The sequence below is a fragment of the Lytechinus pictus genome, chromosome 4 (assembly GCF_037042905.1).
Source record: "Lytechinus pictus isolate F3 Inbred chromosome 4, Lp3.0, whole genome shotgun sequence".
NCBI lineage: Eukaryota > Metazoa > Echinodermata > Echinoidea > Temnopleuroida > Toxopneustidae > Lytechinus > Lytechinus pictus.
Genome location: NC_087248.1, coordinates 11,439,177 through 11,466,364, shown reverse-complemented (window position 1 = coordinate 11,466,364; position 27,188 = coordinate 11,439,177). Strand labels below are relative to the sequence as shown.

At 37.0% G+C, this 27,188-nt stretch overlaps 1 protein-coding gene across 1 annotated transcript in view; it reads left to right on the top strand.

The window, feature by feature from the left end:
* Nucleotides 1–24,896, top strand: part of LOC129259019 (E3 UFM1-protein ligase 1-like) — a 30,712-nt gene extending 5,816 nt beyond the window's left edge. The window contains exons 5-19 of the mRNA XM_054897286.2: nt 164–278; nt 791–921; nt 1,620–1,678; nt 3,035–3,181; nt 4,846–5,021; nt 6,423–6,599; nt 7,265–7,370; nt 9,187–9,312; nt 10,490–10,613; nt 11,970–12,136; nt 12,800–12,927; nt 13,881–13,961; nt 15,082–15,173; nt 16,121–16,255; nt 21,949–24,896. Coding sequence (XP_054753261.2) covers nt 164–278; nt 791–921; nt 1,620–1,678; nt 3,035–3,181; nt 4,846–5,021; nt 6,423–6,599; nt 7,265–7,370; nt 9,187–9,312; nt 10,490–10,613; nt 11,970–12,136; nt 12,800–12,927; nt 13,881–13,961; nt 15,082–15,173; nt 16,121–16,255; nt 21,949–22,222 — 2,038 coding nt within the window. The 3' untranslated portion in view covers nt 22,223–24,896. The remainder of the gene's footprint in view (nt 1–163; nt 279–790; nt 922–1,619; nt 1,679–3,034; nt 3,182–4,845; nt 5,022–6,422; nt 6,600–7,264; nt 7,371–9,186; nt 9,313–10,489; nt 10,614–11,969; nt 12,137–12,799; nt 12,928–13,880; nt 13,962–15,081; nt 15,174–16,120; nt 16,256–21,948) is intronic.
* The last annotated feature ends 2,292 nt before the right edge of the window (nt 24,897–27,188 follow it).

Here is a 27,188-nt window from a genome sequence, read left to right as displayed (position 1 = left end):
CTACTCTTATCACTTTATCCCTTGTCTATGCAGTGACTACCTTGATCATCTAGCAGAAGAAATCAATGACCAACTCCAAGATGCCGGCCAGGTGTCCATTGCAGAACTCACCATGAACTACCAGCACTAACTACTCTTATCACTTTATCCCTTGTCTATGCAGTGACTACCTTGATCATCTAGCAGAAGAAATCAATGACCAACTCCAAGATGCCGGCCAGGTGTCCATTGCAGAACTCACCAAGGCCAATGATGTCCCTGCTGATTTCTTGACGGAGGTTAGTTAACTTTCCCACATGAAAAGTTTTCTTTGAAGCTTGTGTTTTCAGCTTTCTTAGATAGCCATTGTTGCACATTTCATTCTGATTAGCTTGATAAAAGTTCAAACACATCGGTTCCTTCTGATTGTGATGCTACTACAACTTAATCCTAATCGCATTTCATAACATACAACATTCTGAGCTGTGCAAAGTTAAATAAAAACGTTGGAGCCCCTCCTCCCCAAGTTAGTGTATACTATAGTGTTAATACTACAGTGCTAAGGCCGGCCACAAGGACAATTATGTGGCCTTGGCCTTAGATGTCTAGTCCGTGAGCCATGGAGGTGTAAAGACCTTGAACTTGAAGGGAGCCATGGAGGTGTAAAGACCTTGAATTTAAAGGGGGCTCATGGATGAGACTCCGATGAGGCCGCAAGGTCAGTCACTGGGATGTAGTATTGTAGAGAATAATTTGTATTGATGTGCTATATGTCAGTGTAATATTATTATTAATATCTTCATCTTTGTAGGCTATTGAGCAGAGGATGGGGCGGATCATTGAGGGTCAGATGGATGCCTATGATAGGGGTGTGATCTTCACCCAAGCCTTCGTTGACAGGCACAGGGCTAGGATACGAGGAATCTTCAGCGCAATCACCAAGTAAGCTATGGGTTTACAAATGATGATAAAAAGATAGCTGGATTTGTATAGCATTATTTACCAGAGGATACAAAGTGCAACTATTTCAAATTATATCCCTCGTAATAATATTCTGAACAGGTGATTGGTCTAAACCCCATCATGTGACCATAGATGGTTCCAACTAACGTCAAAAAATTTGGGGAAAAGGCCAATCTTGACATCTAAGGTCTCAAGCCGGGAATAGTACTGTGAGCTGTAAATGGTTAAAAAAAACTATTTATTCATTCAACTATATTTCCGATCTGCTGTATTGAAATAAATTGAATTGCATTAAATTGAATATTTGGAGCATTCGACTATATTGCTTTACACAACATGCAATAACAAGAACACAAAAGGAAAAGGCCGATCATGGTGTTTCATAGGATGGATGTGTAGGGGGTCATACAGGCAATAGTCTGAAAAAAGGGTATATTTGTGGATTAAAACATACATGTATGTTTTAGAGTTATACTTGTTTATGGGTAAATTTGACTAAAAATCATGCAAAAATACTTGAATTGGGTATGGATTTGTCCAATGGATAAACCTTGATTAGGATTGGGTTGTAAAACCTGTGGTCTTACGTGGGTACAGCAATATACATCTAGATGAGTGTCCCCCCCCCCCCCTCCCTGAGTGAAAGCAGGTGTTCATTTGTCTTTGTCTTCATTTAGGCCAACTCAAGTCTCCAACATATTGAACCAATACCACATTCCTGAGAGGTTATTTCACAGTAAGTTTGACCTTTTACTCTCTTATATTTAAAATACCACTGATACACTGCAAAAACTCTGGTGTTGATTTAACACCAGCCCGGAATCTTTATATGTCCACACCAGAGAAGTGATAATCAACACCAGTTTCGTTTTGGGCTAACACCAGATAGGTGTTTATACAACACCAATTAGTATTAAGACAGCATCAGTTTGATTCCAAGTTGGTGTTGTTTCAATACTTCTCTGGTATGGACATATATAGATTCCAGGCTGGTGTTAAATCAACACTAGAGTTTTTGCAGTGTATAGTAGAATATATGTAATTTCTTCTACAAACAGTGATCAATTGACTAGTAGGCAGATAGATTAGTATTTGGACATTACACATTTGTACACTTAAAATGAGTAGAGCATGTTGCTATTAAACATAATGTAACATACTAATTACTAAGTTGTAATTATCACATGGCTCACTGAAATGGAGAGAAGATGAAACACACAAGCTGCCTGTTGTGGTCTTGTTACTTGTAAGAGCTTGAAGATGTTAAATTAGGAAATATTACAAATGTCGTGTGGAAGTTTATTCCATGGGAATTACTCAGCATGTAGGAATGATGGATCCCCCATGAATTATAAGAATGTGGTACAGCAAGTATAGATGAGGTATAATACCTTAAGTTCCGATAAAGATTTATGGATTTGTTAAACCACTTGTGATGAGTGAAAAACAAGAAAAGCATGTACAACAGGTAACCTGTGCGGAGATTGCTTTCAGCCTCTGCAGAGGATCTAATTTGATTGAAAGATGTTACACATTTCAAAGCATTACCTAAATGAAAATGAGCAGTAACAAGGTTTACATCAAAATGAGAGTGACAAGTGCTTGTAGAGTAACAAGTCCTGTACTTTTTTATACTAGACTTGGTGACACATTTTCTGATGAATTCTAAATTAAGAAGCTGATACAATGTGTGACAGAGAGGAGAATGCTTTTCACAGTAACATCTATAAAATTCCATAACATTCTATTGTATTTTTTTCATCACGAAAACAGTACAATTCATTCTAACGACAGGTTTCCTTGAAGGACTAGAGAAAGAAACTGTTTGAAGGGCTCCCTCATGCATGGCTGTGAGGATATGGCTCATAACAGTAACCATCTATAAAATTCCATAACAGTACATTGTTTTTTTACATTACAAAGACATTAGGATTCATTATAACAACAGGTATTCTTGAGGGTCTTGAGAAGGGAAAGTGTTCGAAGGGCTCCCTCATGGGTGGCAGAGAGGATACAGCTTATCACAACATCTATAAAACTCTATAACGTATTTTTTACATCACCAAGACATTATGGTTCATTGTAACGACAGGTATTCTTGAAGGTCTTGAGAAGGAAAAGCGTTTGAAGGGCTCCCTCATGGGTGGCAGACAGGAGAAGGCCTCGTACATTCCTGATATCTTCACCAAGACACAGAATGATTGGGTCGACTCCTTCTACGCACAGAATGGTTATCTTGGTACGTGATTATTAATTTCTACACTATACAACTGATAATTAAAGCACAAGTCCACCCAAACAAAAAAGGGATTTGAATAGAAAGAGAAAAATCCAACATGCATAATGCTGAAAATTTAATCGAAATTGGATGTAAAATGAATATTGAAATTTCACTTATTAAAAACAAAGTTATTTGTACATGTATATAGAACATAATGATTTGAAAATAAGTGAGTCAATTATATTACTCACACACTACTTTTTTGAAATTTTATCATGTAAAATACAGAATATTTAGATTTTTCAATAAGAATGCATCTGTATCACATCAAATTTCAAATTGGCAGTCTCACATATTCAGGGAGGATACAACCCTTGTTTCATGTTTTAATGAGGAAAAATTAATATATATCATATATCAAATAATACAAAAGAAATAGTGAGTGGGCGACGTCATTCGTTCCCTCATTTGCATACCGACCAGTCCAGGATGTGCATATAACTGTTTAATGATATTAAGCAAAACTACAATATGTCATTTCTTCCTTATTTTAATCCCGATTTTGATGAAATTTTCAACCTCATGCTAGTTTGATTTTTTCTTTTCATTCAACTTTTTACTCGTATGGATTGGCCTATAAACAAATCCAGGGGCTTGTGTCTAAAAGTTCTTTCTTGGCACGACAAATTATTTTTTTGTAAAGACAATGGGATGTGATGTGTCAAATGGTGTAGGTGCAAGATATATTTATTTTACGTGACGATAAGAAATGTTGAACCATTTCAAATTCTAAAATTAGCACAATATGTTTTTCTTAGTGACAAGGGGGATGACAATATTATTCTTAACTCATGACATCATAAGGTAATCATTACACTTTCAATTTAAAGGAAAATGAAACCCTTGAAACTAGCTGAATCCATATCAAAGAGAAAAATCAAAGAAACATATTGTTGAAAGTTTGAGGAAGATTGAATGAATAATAAGAAAGTTATGAGCATTTGAATATTGAGATCACTAGTGCCATGTAGATCCTCCCATCGGCAATGCGACCAAGATCTGTGATATCACACACGTACAACTCCCTCATTACTTTAGTACTTATTTCACTTATATTCTCACTTTTATAGAGTCTATCACAAGGTTAGGTGTTTTCTTTATGAGATGACAAGTACAGAGGTTTCACAACATTATATCATTGATGAATCGTTTGTCATATGATTAGAATGAGCAAAAAGAGATGTTTTGGGGTATATTTTCAGTGTCCGAATGGGAGAGTTGTACGTGTGTGACATCACAGATCTTGGTCGCATTGCCAATGGGAGGATCTCCATAGCATTAGTGATCTCGACATTCAAATGCTCATAACTCTTTTATTGCAAGTCCTATTTTACTCAAAGTTTTGTTGATCTTATTCTTTGATTTTTCTGCTTTCACAAAAGCTAACTTGCTCCAAGAGTTTCATTCTCCTTTAAAGGGAAGTCTATATATATGAAGTGATATTGATTGGTCACAATTTGTTCTAAACAAACACATATACACACTTACATCAACATATGTCCACTCACTCCCCCCGTGTCTCCCTTCGTCTTCATCTCACCCTCTCCCCCTCGCTCTCTTTCCCCTCTCTCCTCCCTCCCTTCGTCTCAAACACACACCTACCTCTTTCCTTAATTCTGCAGAATTTGATGCCTTGTCAAGACTTGGCATCCCCGATCCTAAGTCTTTTGCCAAGCGTCGTTTCAAGTCGGAGAATCTCCTGATCCTACAGTCTTGCTGCATCGGCAAAGTTTTACAAGACCGTGTAGAGGCTAGCGTGGAGGAAGCATTGTCGTCTGGTACATGGATTGATGTCTTAGTGAGTACCTCCCTGTTAACTCCCAGTTGTCCTAATGAGCATAAGATGACTTTAAATAGAATCCATGAAAATTACTATTGAGGTGATGTATTGAATAATTTTACTTCTCAAATTTGATTAGCATTTTGGTTCTAACAAACGTTTTCAACCATGTTCTGTACAGAGCTATGTAAACAAAAGACGAAATTTTGTGTAGTATTCATAAAAGAAGGAAAATTATTCCCTGTGATGATATCATTATACTGTAACTACTGAAAGGAGAAGTACACCCTAACATTCATTTCAGTGTATAAAAACAGCAGAAAAGGAGAGAGATGCATTTACTCAAGGATTGACAAATATCCTTAGAACTAAGGGGGTTTAGAATTGTTTAAAGTTTTAGTTTTAAGACAGCACTTGCAAAATACTAGCTGTTGCATTAAGCCATCATCATCATCACCATCTTCAGTATCATCATCATATTCATCATCATCATTATCATTATCATCATCGTCATCATCATTATCATCATCATCATCGTCATCATCATCATCATCCTCATCGTCATCATATTCATCATCATCATTATCATCATTATCATCATCATCATCCTCATCGTCATCATCATCATCATCATTATCATTATCATCATCATCATCCTCTTCATCATCCTCTCAATCACCAACATCATCATAGTCATAATCATAACCATCATCACCACCACCATTACCACCACCATCCTCCTATTCTTCCTCTTCCACCTTCATCACATCACATCTCTGCCATCATAACAGTCTGGAAAACATATTGTACAACTCAACAATTGCTTTCTTTTGTTTTTGTTTCTTTTATTGACTTCAGTACGTTTTAGTCATCAGACAATATTATTGTTTATTATTATTTGTTCCCAAATATGTCAATGATATAATATCATTGACAATATTTGGGAGTAAACATCTTGGTCACATTATTTGTCCAACGTTACACAGAAATCTCTTGCATCTGTTTTAATCCATCTTACTTGAAAGTAGTATCCCCAAAACGAAAAAAATGAAAAACTATAAACCTTCACGCTGAGCGATGAACAGTATATACATTATGTCAGGATAAGCAAACAGCACAAATGGACTAAATATGTATTGCCCCCTTTTATATCCCTTGCGATTATAATGATGATGGTGATGATAAATGCAAATTATAAGGTGCAATATTCATCTCTTTCAAATTCTCAAGGCGCACAGGTGAAGATGGAACCAAGTGACCCGAGTGCATCTCTTGTTCTAACCTTATGACATTATCATCATTGTAACCCCAAAGCCATATAAAACTGCAAAACTTCTTTTGTCAGAGAAATTGATACAGAAGTGGTCATCCCGGAAGCAGACATATATCATCACTTATACTATTTGTTCCATGTTTCAGCCCCTCCTTCCGAGCTCCTTCACATCGACTGACTGTGGACAGATCTTGCATCACTGCCTCAAAGGAAACCGTCAGCTAGACGGCAAGGTCTTCTGCGATACAATCATCTGTAGTCATAAGTTCATGGCTGATTGCAAGGCAATCTTTTATCCCATCATGAAAGTCAAAGCAAAAGAGGTAATAACAATTTTGGGATGATAATAATGATATACCATACCTGCCAACCAGTACGTTATAGGCGTGTTTAGTACGTTTTTGCAACCAAAATATGGCAGTACGTTTTTTCTTTTTAAAAATATGTGTTTTTTTTATTTTTTTTAAACAAAATTGTAATTTATTGAGAAAAATCATCTCTATATGTCTCTATTTCATAAAACATACACAAAAATATGGTTATTAGATCAATGTAATTTCAAGTAACTTTTTTTTTTCAATCATTTTGTTAAAACCAAGGTGAGATTATGCACATGTTTCAATGTTTTTTTTTTCATCTGCAAGAGCAGTCCGCATATTGTATTGTTTTATTGATTGTTGTTTTTTTATTGTCTAGCCTTGAAATGATATAAAACAAAGATGAAGCAAAAAAAAATGCTCCATGAGATTCTTCATGACTAAGTAACCACATTTACTTTGATATTATGTAACAACAGGGTATTGCAAGAGACAAACTTTGTTTCGATTGATAAATCAAATCTAATAAATATACAAATATAACTAATATGTACCTCCTCATACATGGAGATGGCAAGTAATTGATTATTCATATGTTAGTTCACAACTAATCGCAACTTTGCAATAGATTGATTTTTTTGTCCAACTGCCTACATTCTGTTATTATGAAGGATGCCAAGAGAGCACCAGACATCCTGATGCAGGCTGACAAGAAACCATCGGGGGGATCGGATGCTAAAAGAGATCGCAAAGAAGAGAGGAGAAAAAAGGCGGCAGGTAAGGTAGACCACTGCTTGGTCTAAAATCATGGAACCATAGGTCCACGGTCTAAACTTACTGGCCCGTATTCTGAAGTCGGGTTTAACTTAAACTCAGGTTTAAAGTTGTGGTTTAAAGATGGATAGCCAATTGTTACATAAATCAGTGACAGTAGAGATATTATATTTCAGCTCATTTGGCTCTCAAATCATTCATAATTGTCTCGGAAGTATAAATAGATGATTGACTTCACCATCGATGAATCAGGAAAGAGCACAGTAAACATACAGCTGAATAAAAATTTTGGCTTTCCCGTAACTATAGCACAGAATTAGACCATGGTCTTAGTTGAACCTGACTTCAGAATATGGGCCACTCTGTCTTACCCCATGGTCTTATTCTTCTTTGCCTTCTACCTAGGGAGCATTTCATCAACATTTTTTTTGTCTGCCTCATTGTCAGATATGACAACTTTCCTTCATTTTGATTACCTGAGGAGCACAGTTTCTATGGTAACTGTGGGCCGGGGTAAGAGTTGGATGACACATACTTTGTCGGATAAACTATCTGACGACTCCTTCATGAAATTCTCACCAGGTCATCTAGTAAGCATCTAGGCGAATAGACAAGGGGTGTGTTTACAAAGACTGAGTATGAATTAGGGGGTGTTGCAAGAAAATATTTGCGATCAATTGCAAATATTCTGTTGCAGTTTTACAACCGATAGATCAATGATAGCTGTAAACAAATCAGATTAAACTTCTTGTTTCAAGGAGCAGATTAGCAAATAATCACTAATTTGCAATTAACTGCAAGACATATAATTGACTTAGGGACCGAAAATAGACTTGCAATTGATCGCAAGTTTCTTGCAAAGCCCCAGTAGAGTCGCACTTAAATGCCTAGTTACGTGCGTTATATAAGGCATGACCGCATTGGTCAGATCATGCCAAGAGGATGCGCACTACTGCGTATTAATCAATCAGATTGTGCGTTGCATATCATGTAAGCGTCGACATTCAGGTGTGACTCTAAGTCATACGTAGATCTTTGTAAAACACCCCCCCCCCTCCCATTCGTAATGATTTTTGTAGAGTTACACACAGCTTTACGCACAACTGGAACATGTTCTTAGTTTCGAACTTGGCTCCATAGGAATACCGCATGTCATTTAGCACAAGAAAGGAACACCAGTCTGGTTTAAAGTCGTGTGTGTAACTTACGAGCAGCTTTATGAAATGGCCCCCTGTTTACGTCATAATGATAATGATAATAGCCATTTATATAGCGCCATGTATCCAGAAATAATCTATTCCAAGGCACATTGTTAGGGTGAGACGATGATGGACAAAATTTGAAAAGACAAAATGACGTTCATATAGTTCAAGTAGAATATTTGATATGTATTTTTGTTGACCTTTACATGTATGTTTCTCCTTTTGTTCTTATTGTTTTAATTTATTCATTCACAAATTATATGTTTGAAAATGAATTAAATCCTTTATCTCATTTCCTTTCCCCCTTATTCTCCCTCACTATGTCTATTTCTCTGTCTTTTCTGTCTCTCACCCTCTGTCTTCATTTAAAAAAAATCTCTATCTCTCTCTGTGTCTGTCTCTGACTGTCCGTCTCTCTCCATATATCTTTGCCTGTCTCACTGCCTCTGTCATTCTGTTTCTCTGTCTGTAAGTTTCTCCTTCTCTGCCTATGTTTGTGTGTCTTTCTCTCTCTCCCTCTCTTTCTCTGTCTGGCTGTCTATCTCTGTCACTCTCTCTCTCTCCTTCTAACTCTCTTCCTGTCTGTCTGTCTCTCTCTTCCTATCTCTGACCGTTAGGTGTTGGTGGGGGTGGTAGTGCTAAGGGAGGCGTAGGAGGACAGGCCAGGGAGGTCAAAACAAAGAAGGTCAAGAAAGGACGAGGGAAAGAAGTTGAAGAGGATGATGATGAAGATACGCAGAGAGGTGAGTGAGATCAAAGCTTCAATCTTTATACTATTTATATTTACTCTTATCACTGCTTGCTTTGTTTTGACTCGAGTAACATTCAGTGGACGGCCAACTACGGCTCAAGGCACATTTCATTCACAATACACACAGAGTGGTGTGTGATGCTTGTGTATAAGCCTGTTCACGGTTGCAAACTGCGCACGAGCAGAAAAAGGTCATTTGAGATAAACCATGAAGGTGGCTTTCAATTTCACTGACATAGGCATTAGATGATTATTCATGTATTCCTTTCAAAATATTCATTTTCTCACATCCAAGCTGAAGAGTAATAAATAGAGCCTACATACTCACTGGTATTTGACAGTAGCCTAAACAATAGTCAGATGTGCCAAATGCAGACAATAAAACAGATTTCCAAACTTTATCCCTGATGTACTATTCTAGTCACCTGGTCTATACAATGCCTTTTGTTCTTAGAATTTGAATACTCTACGGTAAAGCTTACGCATCATCTACATTTGAAAATGATAGTGCTTATCCTAATGAATAATCACAAAGGTCATTTGAGAAAAGTTGATCATGAGCTAACCGTGAACTGGCTTATTGTAAAGTGTACACGCAAAGCTTTTCTCAATAATAAAGCAATCAAAAGTTAATATGATTTGAATAAGAATAGTCTGGGCAGAACCCCTCTTAAGGTTGAACCCAAAAGTGGCACAGTGGAATTTTGCCTGTGGCAGGTAAAGAGTTAATCACATAGAAATACTCTTCATTTCATAACTACTGTAATTCTGATATCTTGACCTTAAAAGATATGTATCTTTTAATCTTTTAACTGTTTATTCTCAATCACATTCTAGAGCTTTCCATTCAATAGCTGATTATAAGCAAGTTTTTTCACCTACATGTAAAAACAGAGTCGTATCTGAATGTTTTTTTTCTAGACTTTGATAGGATTATACTGATTCAGAGTTCTTATACAGATAAACTTCAAGATCTGAAAACCATTTCAAAATACTTATTACTAGTGGATCTCCATTTATCGATTTTTAGGAATACAGGTATAACAACGGAAATCAATATTTATATAGTAGTGAACATTGCACATCATTGAGATTGGACTTCTGAATATTTTTGCTTGTTTGCATGTGGCATATTTCGATTCTTTTATTTGAAATCTAAATGCTTGCAGGGTCCAGAGTATCGGCCTCTGAGTTCCCGTTCATGACGCTGGAGAAGATGGAAGAAATGTTGAGTGAGAAATTGGATGAATGTCCAGTGGAGCTTCATGCCGAACTTGCTGAAGAACTCTTCAGGTAAGGCCTGTTAACCTGTTGAATGCAGAATTCTCTAGTTTGTATAGACTCTGTACAGGAACCTTTCAGTTCCTGCAGGCAACAAGTTAACAAAAGAGTTGTGTTAAGCTGCACCCTGTAGTGGGAATCCTGCTGAGTGTTTTTTTAATTTGAAGGGTCTTTTCATCCAGTATCTGGGTAGACAAAACAAATGGTGTATACAAGTATGTGAGAACAATCTTTTAGGTCTGTGTTAGCCGAGGTCAAGTTAGTCTGCAGGCTCGAACCGGATATGACACTTTAATTCACAAGTGGGTCTTGAGTGAAGTCTAACACAAGTTTTAAGTTTTGAGCCAATCAATCAAACATGCCTGTGAAGTACATGTGTAATACACTTGGAAGTTTGTTTAATCCCATCTCATTATCATTGGTCTTTCTTTGGACAGTTTGTGACTTTGGATTCAGAAACCAATTGATGTGAAGGGCTATAGCCTCTCTGTGATTGACCCAATCTCTCAAATATTGGCATGGGTTTAGTAACAATTATTGAAGCTAGCCTGTGTAAAAATATTGTTCATTTTGACTGAGTAGAATTTGTGCAGTGCCCTTGTAAAACTTTGATCAGTTTTTTGGGGGAACCAAGTTTATTTAGGACAAAGCCACTTTTCCACAGCTCACAATTCTTTATCATAGCAAATATGGAGGAAAAGTAATTAAAAGAGCACAGACGAATCGCCAAGGCAATGGCCAATATACAGACCATGGCCTTCAATGGCCCTGGTTTAATCTATCCCTGATGTCTGATTGGTAATTGCACAAGGAGATGATGGAACCATGCCTCAAAGGCAAGGAACAATAGGATTATGCCCAGGGGCCCCTGTCATAAAGGACTTGCAACTGTTGTAACTTGGCCATTATGGCAACTACCATGGTAACCTTGATTCTGATTGGCTGCTGAGCCCTGTTACCATGGCAGTTGCCATTATGGCGAAGTTACAACAGTTGCAAGTCCTTTATGAAGAGACCGTAGATCAGAGGGTGAATGCGAAGGGAGTATGTTGGTATGGGCATGTGCTGAGGAGGAATATTCATTATTTTTTTGGAAAAGCGCTTGAGTTTGAGTTGGCTGGTAGGAGAGGAAGGGGGGACCAAAGAAGATATAGAAGCATGGAGTGGAGGAGAGTAGAAGGGTTGGGTTGAGGGAGGAGGGTGGTGCACTGGATAGAGTAAAGTAGAGGGAGGTGGTGAGGGGGATCTCTGTGAGTTCTAGGTGAATCCAGCCGACCCCATTGTCGGGGATTAAAACCTGGATTACTGACTGGCTGTAATACATTATTAATTATAACGTCTAACTTTACTCATTTTTAAATATCCAAGGCCTCTAACTCGTGCCTACCAGGATGTTGTGAAAGTGGCATTCCAGATGATGGCCGGAGGAAGCGCTGCCACCAGGAGAAAGACGAGAGATGATCTTCAAGACGGGATCAATGCCTTTTGGAATAACATCAGACAGTTCATCAAAGGGGTCAAGCAGTGCTCAGGAGGTACATACATTATTTGAATGTGATGTGTAACATGACCCTGATATCTATTGTAAACAATGTCATCATTGCTGAACATCCAAACGTTATCAAGGTTTCTGTGGGAATTACCATTGATGGCAAAGTCACCATGCTAATGCTAGAAGTATTCTGCAAATTGCTTTGATATGCTCTTATCATTTTCAGCACCAACTGAAAGCTTTTTGTTATCTCTTGCACAACTGTGACTAGTGAGATTATTAATTCGCTCAGGAATGAGTATTAAAGTTGATATAATTTCTGGAGAATTCAGCCACATTTTACAGATTATCTTCCAGAAGGAGTGAAAAATTTAGTTAGTGTGGTCAGCAATGGGGTCAAGAGGGAATTATATTACTTGACTTTTCAAGAAGTGGAAAATAAAAACAGAAAGAGGAGAAGAAATTAATAGAGAAGAAACAGAAAAAGGAAAAAAGAAGAGTATATAAAAGAGAAGCTATGGTCATTTCTGAAGGAAAACACGCCAAGGCTGGGATTCGAACCCATGTCCTTCTGATTGAAGGACAAGAGTCATAACCACTAGACTACATCGCCCCCAAATATGTTCGCTTGCACATCCCATAAGTGCAACGCTCCTTTAATATCCAGCATCAATATACCAGCTTTTGTTCTCATTACTGTGTCTAGATGAGGAACTTGAAGGCCAGCTATCCCGCTATCTCCTGCGTTCACTCTGCTCCGATGTAACCACCATGCTATGTTGTGCTGTAGCTGAACCAGCCATAGCAACAGATCCTCTCGCGCTCACACCAGAGGTGGGTTGATTGGGCAATGTGATTAAAGCACCTTCCGAAAGTCAGAGCTGCATGTTTTTCACAGGAATCCTGTAAGGTCTTTTCATCTTGCCAGGAACATGCACCAGAGGCTAGTTGGAAGAAGCCCATAAAACTATACAGCCATTATAGAGCTTCCCGCAGCCCCAATGTATTGTGTATCATTAAATATAAAGATAGGTGATTAGAAGATACTTGCAAGAATCCCGTGGAAAAGACGCAGCTCTGATTTGTCGTAAGGTAATGTACATGTAATAGTGTTCAGGGAAAATCGAAACTCCACTTCATTCCACTCAAAAAACCTGTATTCCTCTTTCTTTCACACTTTGTACATGTACATTTACTAAATTCATGAAGAATTGTTTTGAGCTGTACAACAACATTACCGCATGTAGCGAATTAGTGGAATGAAGAGAGTGAAATGAAAGAGATTCCATGGTGAGCGAAAGAGACGAGAGAGGACATAAATGAAAGAATGTATTCTGGAGAAGTCTCCAAATTTTGAGCCTGTCACCCAGCAGCCGATGCGAAGGCACATATAGAAATGTGAGAATTATTAATGACGTCCAGAGGACAGGTTTGTTATTGTTTAGAAGGGACAATGTAATTAAGATGAATCTTTTCCCAGCTATGGTTGATCATTGTCATCAATGCATGCTCGGCAGAAAGCCCAATGCCCATCGGAAAGGCTAGGCTACTTGCTAAAAAGTAAAAGGGATCCATGCAAGATTGGCTTTGGATCTAGATTGCCAGGTTGCAAGATCACAGTGCTTTGGACCCGTTGTCACACCTCTCGTATCAATATTGAATAGTCATAGTCTTCTGGCATTAACATTATCTTGTTCAGCAGAGCCAGCTGGGAGATCAGTTATTGGAACTGAAGTGGCTACCCCGGGTAAAACATGACAGAATTATTATTACTATTATTATTACAGATGCGATTAAACATCATCAGCAAGCTTCCAGATAAGATCAAGACAGTCATGTCAAAACTAAATAGCTCCCTCAGTGGTAAGGTATGTACAGTCTCTTTTCTGCAAGACATGGTATATGACAATGGATGTACTTTTATTTGTGAAGTTTTTTGGGGGGAGGGCACGAAGAGGGAGGGGGATAGGAAAGAGGAGGGAGGGAGATGGGGAAGGGACAGGGCAGGGACATAGATAGGAAAGTTTTCTTGGAGGTGCATTTTTCCAAATTGAGATGAATTATGCTCGTCTTTTGCAGATTTTGAGATTTAGCAAGACCTATGATTATTTTGTTTGATTACTCAAATAACTTTCCAATATATTGACTTTGTTATGAGTATTTCATAAATGTGAAATGGGTAAAATTAATGTAAATGAAACAAATTGATGTTGTTTATAAAATATCTTCAACTTTCAAAGTACTGCAATGCAGTCTCTACTGTTGGCATCGCTGTCTGATAGCTATTCTAAGATTTTGGATAAAAGAAATCCATTAAGAAATGTAAAGTTTGTGAATTCCATAAAACACAAACATGTATAAGGCTTTGTGACCACAGATTCATTGCTAATTAAAATCAGGAAAATTAAAACCCTGTGTAATGAATTTTCATCCAAATCTCCACCTATATCACTGGGATGGCAGGACATAAATGCAAAGTTGCATTTGAAGACGATCATAATTTATGATGGTCTAGGTGGAGGCTGTAGCTTGTCTTTGCCTTTACGAGTCTAGAGTCTAATGCTGTAACGCGAAACATCAGCAGTACATCTAATGCAAGATACTACGAACCGTGGCTGCCTGTCTTGCATTGATTTCTTTCAAGCGATGATTGTCCTTTTGCAGTTTTTCGAAGAATCTGTACCGAATCCTGTTTGATAGAAAGAATACAACTAAACACGAGACAGGAGGGTATGGGCGGTGGCTCGTTCACAGTCTTCCGCATCAAATGTAGGTATTGCTGATGTTTTCCGTAACAGCATCAGACTCATAAAAGACAAAACAAAAGCTGCAGCCTCCGCCTAGGTACATGTAGGCTAGGGTATGCGGAGCTGTACTGATTTTTTTTTGTTCAATGAAGGGATCTTCCCAATGATGTTCACACCGTGGAAAAATGTTAGGATTTGTAATGGTCTAGAATATATTTCATGTGTTTGTTCTTTGTTTTAGGATCTAGATGAATTCGTGGAGAACCTAGAGCAGTCGTGTGACCCTTCCGTCTGTGACATCATGCTCAAGAAACCAGACAAAAAGAAAGACAGGTAAAAATGAAAACTTATCGCAGTGAAATGCAGTAAAATGATAAATGTAGTATACGGGAGCTTTAAAGTGCCATCACCTTGTCAAGATGGCAGATAATTTATCTTGCCCCATCGAACAATGACGTCAACATGGGAAGATGGCATATCTTGCCATGATGACATACACATTTTCATACGTCAACTTGGCAAGATATGGTATCTTGCAATATTGACAACTTTATATATGTCAACCAGGCAAGATGAATTCTGTCGCCATCTCGACATGTCACTGGCACTTTAACCCTAAAAGGCCAGGGGGCAGAATCCGCCCCCTCTACATTTTCAAGATAAATCCACCGTGCAAAATTTTACAACCATGCCGCTCAGACTTTTTACTTTCAAATCTCCCCCACCCCCCCCCCCCCCACCTGGAACAATTTCTAAAGTAATCAAAACTCCAATCTGTATTCTCTAATCTCTATTCTGTAAAAACTGACTTGGGTTCAGAAGTGAAACCCTTATATATTGGTCTGGTCAAGACTCTACAGCCAAACAGGTGTTAGTCAACCTTTCACGCTTGACCAAAACAATCTGTATGTCATAACTTTACTCTGAATTGGGGGAGTTGACCTTTTAGTGAGAACATGAAATGTAGTGAATAAGAAACCCATAAAATGTGTGTGCGTCAGAAGTTCAGCTAGAAGAAGAATTAGTAATACTTTCTTAAGAAAGTTGGAATTGGTAAACATATAGTTTCATGTTATACTTCCTGTAGAATTATTGATTATGAATTGACATATTATTGAATATGCGAGATATGTCTTATCTCATAACACAATCACATAACACAATATATGTATATGTATACTATCCTCCCTCAGCAATACTTCATAATTATTTGTACCACACCGTGGTCACCTCACCTTCACTTATCATATTTCGTTGCTGTAAACATTTGTCATTTGAAGGCAAGCGGTGTTCCATCATCGACAAGCCCTGTGCGAGCAGCTGAGGAACGAAACCGATTCCGCCTTGGCCCTTCATCTGACCATCACCGTTGCCTTCCAAAACCACACCCAATGCATGCTCCATGCACCAGGAAGGTAAGTGATAATGGTGGTTGCTGCAACAGCAATGCAGGTGGTTGTGGTGTTGGTTGTGGCCGTTGTGGTGGAAGTGGTATTGGTACTGGTGATAGAGGTATATGTAGTTGTGGAAGGAAGTGGTGGTGATTATAGAAGAAAAGGTAATTGCTTTGCTGTAGTAAGTGATTGATTGAAGTGGTAAGTGATTGATTGAAGTGGTAAATGATTGATTGATGCTGTGGTAAGTGATTGATTGATAGCATTGATGGTTAAAGTAGTTGTAGAAATTGTAGCAGTGCTGGTAATGATGGTAGTGGTTCATAACATGCAGTAGTGGCTTGTGGTAGTGATGATGGTAGATGCACAGCAGATTCTGCTTTGGACCTTATTCTTACGTCACTGCTGCCTTACAAAACCATATTCCTTGTATGCTTCATACCTTGGGAAGGAAATAGTGGTGGTTTGCATCATTTTTGTCTCGCCTGCATAGCAGAGCGAGACTAAAGGCGCCGCTTTTCCGACGGCGGCGGCGTCAACATCAAATCTTAACCTAAGGTTAAATTTTTGAAATGACATCATAACTTAGAAAGTATATGGACCTAGTTCATGAAACTTGGACATAAGGTTGATCAAGTATTACTGAACATCCTGCCTGAGTTTCAGGTCACATGACCAAGGTCAAAGGTCATTTAGGGTCAATGAACTTAGACCATGTTGGGAAAATTATTTTCAAAATCTTAACCGAAGGTTAAGTTTTTGAAATGACATCATAACTTAGAAAGTATATGGACCTAGTTCATGAAACTTAAGCATAAGGTTGATCAAGTATTAGTGAACATCCTGGTCGAGTTTCAGGTCACATGACCAAGGTCAAAGGTCATTTAGGGTCAATGAACTTTGGCCAAGTTGGGGGTATTTGTTGAATTACCATCATAACTTTGAAAATTTATGGATTTAGTTCATGAAACTTGGACATTAGGTTAATCAAGTACCACTGAATATCCTGTGCGAGTTTCAGGTCACATGACCATGGTCAATGGTCAGAACTTTGGCCGTGTTGGGGGTATATGTTAAATTACCATCCTAGCTCTGAAAGTTTATGGATCTAGTTCATAAAACTTGGACATAAGAGTAATCAAGTATCACTGAACATCCTGTACGAGTTTCAGGTCACATGACCATGGTCAAAGGTCATTAAAGGTCAATGAACTTTGGCCGTGTTGGGGGTATTTGTTGAATTACCATCCTAACTGTGAAAGTTTATGGATCTAGTTCATAAAACTTGGAATATAAGAGTAATCAAGCATCACTGAACATCCCCTGTGAGTTTCAGGTCACAAAATCAAGTCAAAGGTCAGTTAAGGTCAATAAACTTAGGCCATGTTGGGGTAATTGTTGAAGTGCCATCATAACTTTGAAAGTTTATGGATAGAGTGAATGAAATGTGGACATGGGTGTAGTTGACAGTCTTCAGTCTCCGTTCAAATGTCATTTATGGTCAATGAACGTGGTATTATGTCATTATATGAATGATGTTTTTGTGAATGATTATTTTATAGTACTTTTCAAAGTTAGCACTGCTGCTATATTAAATTGCATAATGCAGGCGAGACTGCCAGAGACGTTCCACTTGTTACTGTACTTGGCCGTTGCATAAAAGTTACCATTATGGTTAGTTTGCTTTGCATGGTAACTTGCATGGAATCCCTGATTTTGATTGGCTGTCGATCAGCATTACCATGGTAGTTACCATTGGATGGCAAAGTTACCATAATAGTAACTTATATGCAACGGGACCAGGTGGTGGTATGGTTGGGATGATGTTGGAAGTAGAAATGGTATTGCTATAAGTAATAAGGAGAGGTGTGGTTGTGGCAGAAAAGGTAATGGTTATGTTGTGGGAGTGTATAGGCAATGGTTGTAGTGATGATGGTAATGGGAGTGGTACATATACTAGTGCTTGTGGTACTGATGATGGTACTTGCTTTGCTGATTCTGCTTAAGACCTTCATCTTCACCATCACTGTTGCCCTCCCAAAACCATACCCAATGTATGCTCCATGCACCAGGGATGTACATGGAAGTGGTAGGAGTGGTTGAGGCACTGATACGGGTTGTGGTACTGTTGGGAATGGTGGTATAGTAACGGAAGTGGCATGATGTTGGTAGTAGTAGTAGGTGGTCGGATGGTGTTGCTCTGCTGGTAGTGGAAAAGCTTGTAGAAATTCTGCTTATAGTTATAATGGTGATTAAAGTGGTAGCACCTCTTTATCCATAGTTGTATTGCAGGGACAAAAATACTTGGGGGCTGGGGGCAATTTAGCCCCCGAAATGCTCGAAAGAGCTCTTGAAACAAAACCAAAAAAGAGCCCAGCAAATATGATGGTTGTCATGGTGTGTGACAAGGAATAGGTCAAAACAAAGTCACCATACTTTACACAATTCTCATAATTTTTTTGCACTATTAGTCCATAAAATCATTGCAATTTGTTTGAACAACTTTGCTTTCAAAATGGTCAGACCCCAATATAAAGTTCAGAGAACATTGGAAAATATAGGCACATGGAAAAGTAGATTCAATGAATCTAGAATGTAGAGGATATATCAGTGGTAGAAGGTGTTTATTGTTAATAGGAAATAGGGAATACACTAATTGCAATGTTTATTGCTTTCATGCAAATGATTGGAGAGATGTGCGATTAATATGAAAATGATGCCTAGAACTGATGCAGCATTTTGAAATTCCAAACAAAAATACATTCAGATTTGAAATGCCTATTAGGGCCCAATATGTGAAATGTTATTTAATTAAGGTCTAAAATTATTTTTACAGTGTGTGAAAAAATGATATCCTACGTATGCAGGTTTTAAGGGGCATACAAGCCAGTATCCTTAACCCTATCTAGGCCGGGGGGGCCTCCAAGCCCCCCCCCCCTCAACGAGTCGCACAATATTTTCGCTGCGCAATTTTTTTTTACCGCGCTGCTCGCTGACTTTTTACTTTCAAGTCTTGCGCAACTTTTGAGACCAATTTTGCGTCACCCGGGTACGCGGTTCCGAAATTACGCGACGTTATGTAAGTGCATGTCGGACCAAAAATTGCTCAAAAACGTGATTTTGTGTACAAAGTCAATGTAAATTGTGTTTTCAACCAAAAATCATAAATGTATGATTATTTTTAGTTTTGCTAGTCTAAATGTATGTATTTTATGCTGTTTATGATCTTAGAAGAGTCCCCAAAGAATTTCATTGAAAAAACAATGAAAAACAAAGGGTCCAAAAAACAAAGAAATACATAAGAAATTGCAAAAAACAATATAATACATAAGAAATTGATCTGATATCACAATTTTTTTCATGTAAACTTGCTAAGAACACCACAAAGAGTTTCTATGCCAAAAATTAGAACATTTGGAGCTTTATTTATGGAGTTAGAGGAAAAAGTATGATTTCGCATACTAATTACGCATAAATTAGCATAATTACTTAATAACAATTTGCATGAAATAAATTACTATACAATTTTGTAGATTATATCCCAGACAACCTGCGTGCCAATTTTCAGCGCGGTCGACGGCCGATATCTCAAGGGGGGGGGCCTGGGAGGCCCCCCCCCCCCCCGGCCATATGAACTCCAAAAATACCCCGGCCTAGATAGGGTTAATGGCCCTTCTTCCTCAAGGCCTCAACTACTCCTATCCGGCCAGGATCACTACCCATAATGCAACATACTCAGCAGTGTAGTCTTATAATAGAGGCCCGTTTGAATTCTAAAACACTTCTTCACCACTTAATACATCCTTAGTGCAGTAATCCTGTTACCAAAAATCAAAACAGATATCAATAGCCATCCTCTCAAAAGTATTTTAATATGTCTACATAAATAGAATTATGATAATCATCCTCTGTACTCTACATGCCCATAAAGTAATCTCAAAATTTAAAGTTTAAGATTAGCCATTTCTAAGTTCGCTGGTCACCAGTCCAGGTCCTAAGTATACCTTAGCCAAGTGGCGTACCATAGGTAACGGCATGGGGGGACCAACAAAAATTTTGTGTCACTTAGTTGGCGTGCAAAGCGCGCTAAATTGCCAGGTGTACTGACCTAATAGATACATTTTAAGGACTGTTCCATTAAAGAGATATGTATCTCACTGATCAAATAATGATTTTTTTTTTATATTCAGACCTAAAAAAGGGACATTATAAGCAAATTTTTGTACCTGTCTCACTAAACAAACAATAATTTTTTTTTATACATTGACCCCAAACAGGGACATTTTAAGGACTATCTTTTAGGAATTTATGAAGACCATTCATATCTCACCATAGTCATCTAATGCGAGTGCCAAGTGCTTACTGATTTTGTTATAATTACACTTAAAAACATTTAAAGCACTTTTTAAAGACATTGTAATCGTGAATATGAAACAAATATCACTACTTAAATATTGCGCGCAAAGCGCAAAATGAAAATTTTTGAAATTAAGACCACAAGAGGGGCATTCTAAGGTTTGTTTGTAGAGATTCACTAAACAAAATGATGCGAGCACAAAGCGCGAGCCAAGAAGTTTTGATATTCAGACCAGAAAAAGGGACATTTAAGGACTGTTTTAGGAATTCATGAAGAGCAGTCATATATCACCAATCCACTAATGCGAACGTAAGCTCAGACTGAAAATGTTTCATATTCAGCGACCTTAAAAGGGGGCAATCACTTTAAGTCGTCATTAAAAAGAAGCATAATTATGTCACTACATAAAACAATAATAACTCGAAGTGCAAGGAAATATATTTGGTGTATATTGACTTGAAAACAGGATGTTGTAGTACAACAGGATTATTAAACAGACAATGCAACTATGCGAGCACCAGGAATGATGAACACATAGGCCCTAAGCAAATTATGTTTAAAAAAGTTATGAAAAAAATTCTTATGTAATATGACATAATATAATATACAATAATTTCTCCTTCCTCCACTATACGTTTCTCTTTCTTTCTCCCTCTTGTTCTCTATTTCCCTTGTTTTATTTTGCCAGCTGATGGGGGGGGGCCACGTGCGCCCCTCCCCATGTAGTTACGCCACTGCCTTAGCCTTTTTTATCATTGAGTCATTGCCAATTCAAGCATTTTGATGGTATTTAAAGATGAAGCGTTAACTTTTTTATATGATTTTGTGATATTATTCAGGAAAGTCAGGATGAGAAAACGACATGCTAGTAAAGGCCTTAAATGTGTACACGTACGGTTTTCGTAAGTTCTTGCTGGTAATGTGTAGATTGTATTGAGATCAGCTTCATTGAAACATTTATTAAACTCTGTAAACTAGCTTCTAATAACCATTCAATCGGATGTCATTAATATTAGATTATCGCTGAATATTGACTACTTCAAATATGTTAGTGATTTTTTACCTGATTGTGAAGGAAGCATAAATGCTTGTAAGCAAGCAAACAGAGGACCGACAGCTTAAGGTCCTCTCTGTGGGACCTGGTAATGAAGATGAATGGCTTACCAAAGGGCACTAGCGTACCAAGTGGAAATCGAACTCAGGTCACCCGAATCCGAAACACCCGCTTTACAGACTGAGCTATTGCGCCTCCTCAAATATTTTGCATCCTATAAATTATATCAGCATCATCATCTTCATCATCATCACTTTTGTTATTCTTGTTTTTTATACTTACAAGTTTATTTTTTGACCCTAGATGCGTACCTCAGCTGATCACATTCCTCAGTAAACACCTCACTGCCGACCAACACGCCCTCTTAGTCCAATACCAAGACCTGGTCCAAAAACACATGGCTCACACCCGAGAGCAAGATCAGAAGAACAGCGCACCTTCAGGCGAGGAGGAGGGGGACAAGAGGAGGGCAGTGGATGAGGAGAGTAAAACTAAGACCCAACTCCAGGATTTGCTGAATAAGATCAAGGACGTAGCTCTGGTGAAGAAAGGATCAGCTGCTAATCATGAGGATTAAACCCTAGGATTGAATCCTTTAATACATTTTCACTTATGTTTTCCCGTTATATTTCGTTAGTTCCCAGAATATCCATAGATATGAAAATTAATAAATCAAAATAATGCATGTTATTTCATTTCTTTTATAGATCATATCAATCCATGTGCCCGAAAATGGTTGTGGTTTGATGGATATAAACTAAAAAGTGTGTTTTATTGGATAAATTTACAGATTTCACATCAAAATTGAATTCAATCAGTTGCCCCCCCCCAAAAAAAAAAAAAAAAATAGCGGAATAAAATGTCTTCATATTTTTGGTTATATAACATACCTTCTCATTCCTGGAATCAGATGAAAATCTCAGGACATGTTGTTTGTCAGTCGCTTTCTAATATCCAATTAGTAAATATGTAAAATAAGTGCTCAATCGGCTTTTCTTTATAAAGATAAAAGCATTACTGAGAGGGGCTGCTAGATCTTACTTTACATTCCAACAACTGGAAAATTAACATATTGAAATTATAATGGGCTAAATACATTTGATGACTTCTGCGCTTGTATGATATTATAATGTTCAATGGTGCCCGAGTATACATGTAATTCACATTACTGAAATGCTTTTACCAAGCTTGTGACAGGCTTTATAAAATTGCGCAGCATTGTATATCTACCCCTTCTTCTTGAGGCTCACTATGTATTGTTAGAATATTCGTTTTTATTTTTAGATAAATTTCTCGAAATTCAGATTGTCACCTCGTGGTAATCCATAACATCTTCACCTAGTGTAATATAACTGCATTATGTATTGATTAAAGACCAAACCTTCTCAACGATAGTATATTCTATGTTGGACTGAATATCAAATATGACACCAAATAATTATATTCCACCCTTTCCAATCAATTCCAATGAATTCCTGTTTTGTGTAGAGTATTTAAGGGGAAGGGGCCAACTGACCTACGCTGTATGATGACCAACATTGCAGTATCAATGCATTGAATAGTGAATTAGTGTGTTACCATTCAAATGGGTCTATATTACAAGACTACACTGCTAGAATTCGTTTTGAACATGGCGAGAGGAGCAGTCTAGGATTCACGGGATGCTGTGCAGGGCTGCTGGATTGTATATGCTTTAAAGTAGATACAAACTAAAAGCGCCATCTCGAGTCCTCAACTACTCATACCTGGCCAGTTTCCTGAACCATAATGCTAGAGTAGTCTAGTAATACAGACCCACTTGAATGATAACAAGCTTATTAACTACTCAATACATTTAAACCGCAATAATTATGTTACCACGTAGCAAAACACTTACTTTTCCTCTCAAAACATTTCAGTTTTTTTTTACAAATACAATAATAGGTCACTTTATACTCTGTAGTATTAGTAAATATCTGTAAATGTATATTTCAAGACTATGTCTTTATAACACACAGTCAATGAGAGACCACACACAGTTCACTCCCCCTTTAACCCTAAAAAAGGAAAGGGCTATTGGAGATGTATTGAGGACTGGGGGGCCGCCCTTCTGATCTTGGCCGCCGTTTGCGCGACCACGCCAAAATTTGGCATGCCTATTATTTACCAAACAAACTACAAGCAAGTATTTAAAAAAAATCAGAAAATAATTGCTTTTTATATATTATGAATAAAATATGTAAATTTATTCGTGAAAAACATTTTCAAATTTACCATCCTGTTTCACTTCAAATTTTCTTTTTCTTTTACAGATGTCATCTTTGTAATCTAATTTAAAGGTTTTCATGTAGAAAAATTGCGAAAGCCAATTTTCTTTGTTTTTAGAATTTCTTATGTATTTCTCTGTTTTTTCATCTTTTGTTTTTCTTTTTTTCTTTTCAAGGGAAATTATTACAGACCATTTAAAAACTGAATTAACTAAGCAGACCAATTAGAATGAAAAACAATCACCCTTTTATGAATTTCAACTCCCATAGACTTTGTAAACAAAGTATAAAAATTAGCCATTTGCGGCATGACATTGTCTCGTAAAAAGTTGTGTGGCGTGCTATACCCGTATGTCGCAAAGATAGTCTCAAAAGTTGAGACTTCAAAAAAAAAAGTCATTAATTTTTGCGGCGCTATTTTTGGGAATTTCTGAAATATTGCCCCCCAGTCCTTTTATGGTTAAAGGTACATTGTAGTTTGGGATGTTATGTGAAATTTGAAATGAATATTCACTCACTTCTGTCTCTTGATTTGTCTTCCTCAATTGGAAAAAATGTATTTGCAGCTAAGTTGAAAGAAGATGATTACTTACTACCACTCTTAGTTACTCTGGGATGAAAATAATTATATCTTAATGAATAAAGTAAAATCTACCTAGCAAAAAGCTTTAAAAAATAATCATCAAATTCTGACAACAAATAAGTGATTTATTGAATTTTAAATCAAGCATTATTTTATGAAAATAATTATGTGCATGTCGTCATGAAAATTCATTAGGTTGTTGATGTCATGTGCCCCCTTTTCTTTTCTTATGTTATTAAATTAAATCATAATTATTTTCTATTATACATGTATGTATGGTTCGTCTCCCTAATAATACGATGAATTGTTGCAATGAATATCCGATATGCATTAAATCAGTTGTCAATCCAATTATTCTAATTCTTGAAGGACAACATTTTAATAAATACAATTTCATGTAATAAAATACAACAGAACAAGTAGGGATATGACGTTATGAGTTTGCTCATTTCATATTCATGAAGACAAGCACGGATCCGAAATAACTTTCTCATTCCTTAACCAGTAAAAATTTCTCTATTATGTTTGATTTTGTTATAACTGATCAAATCATAATGTATTTAGCTTGGAGTACCCCTTTAACCCATCTCACAGCCGGGGGGGAGGTGGGGTTGATTCCGCCGCCCCCCCCCCCCCCCCCGAGATCTCGGCCTTCGATCGCGCGAGCGCCGCGAAAATTTGCACGGTGGTAGTTTGCAATAAAATCTACAAGGCTGTATGGTTATTTTTTTTTTAATAATAAGATTTTTTATTAAATGAATTTATTATGCTAATTTATGCATGAAATAAAACATTTGCTCTAATCAACTACCATTCGGCCCCAAAACTGCTAAAAAAAATTTACAGACTCTGAAGAATCCCAATCAAATGTACTTCTAAAAAAATTTGGTATCGCAATTTTTTTCGCAATTTATTTTATTGTTTTTTCGATGGAAATTGTTGCAGACTTAATTCTGATCATAAACAAGACAAAATTAAGTAAGTTTAATCTTTAAAAGTAGAAATAATGATACATTTATAAATTTTAGCTAAATACACAATTTGCATTGGATTTGTACATGAATTCACGTTTTTGAGCAGTTTTTAGTCTGACGTGCACTTACATAATGTTGCGAAATTTCCTAACCGCGCACCTGGGCATCGCAAATTTGGTCTAAAAAGTTGAGCGAGATTTGAAAGTAAAAAGTTAGCAAGCGGCGCGGTTTAAAAATTTAGCGCAGCATATTTATCGGGCCTTTTAAGGTTAAGAACCTATCTGAATGTTGCAGAGTATAAATTAAAGACTGGTATGAAAGCAGAAGAAACAACAAATAATCATTATACATATATACTTTTCAAATTTTGATTATATTATTTCTGTGTAAACCTGTGTATATTAGTGCATTAGGTTCAAACAAAATATCCTCTTCTGTTGTCTAGTTTTCTTTTGATATTAACATAATGTGCATTTTATTTGGATGTAGAATGTTGGTAATGTCTGAACATATTTTTTTAGTTCAGTTGAGTAACACTTTTTTTTTCTTCAAAGTCACAAAGAATGCATGAGATGCCTATATAGTCATATGAAATATATAACTTTAAAAAGTATATTTCCTTTTCCTTGTTCTGTTTCATCAGTTCATGTATTGCGTAAAATGATATTGAAATTTAAATGATTAATCCAGATTAAAAATAAGGTTCGTGTAAGTTCCATATGGAGATGGACAAATTCCAATGTGGATTTTGAAGACCATTTTTGTTCATGCTGAATAAGAATAAGTAAATTTTATCTATAGTAACAACCCAAGGCTAATACAAAAGCTGATCTTTAAAGATTGGCGACTGACATATTTTATATCCATTATCGGCTTCCAAGGTATTCGCTGAAATTGGTCACCTTTTGTCTTTAGGCAGGTAGATACATGGCTAGCTGCTAACAGTGTTGATTGTATGTGAACCCCAGAGGTAAACACCGTTTTCACCAAAAAGAAGAGGTTTTATTGGGTGTCTGGACCTCTCATTTCTAATCTGGTCTAGATATAATAAGGATGATAGTAATAAAAATTATAATGATAATAATAATATTATTATCGTTATTATTATAAGAGTAATAATGATTATTATTTGGATAAAAACTTGAAAAACAGCTTATAAAGCGCTAGCATAAATTTTGGAGTCTCATTGACTCCTAGTGTATTGTGATAAATGAACTGAATGAGGAATGGGTTTATACTGATGTTGGAGTGGAGATATCTGATCATATTTTGGGTCACAAGTATAAAGTTTGATGGTTCAAATTCAAAATTGGCTCATGAGTGCAGTCGAGATTGAAGGCGTGCTGATGTGATATGGGGTCAGAAATTGATCAGTCATAATCGCCATGGCTCAGTGGATAAATCAGAATTAAACTTGGTTCATGAAATAATGAATGCATAAAGGCTACCGCACACCTTACGACTGTTCGCGATCCGATTTTGGAACAATTTGCAATTTGCTCATTTTCTGAAAATGTGAACGAAGCATGTTTTATTTGAGGTTAAAATTGATTGAAAGAATATTCAGACAGTGCGTCCCAGAAAAAACGAAACCGAAATTTAGCGATGATTTATCATAACTTAATCATAAATAAAATAGACAAATGGCCTACCAATGTAAAGCTTAGAATTTCCTCTTTCATCTGGTATTACTTAGATTATTCCTCATTCACGCATGATTGAGCAAAAACAATTCGAAGA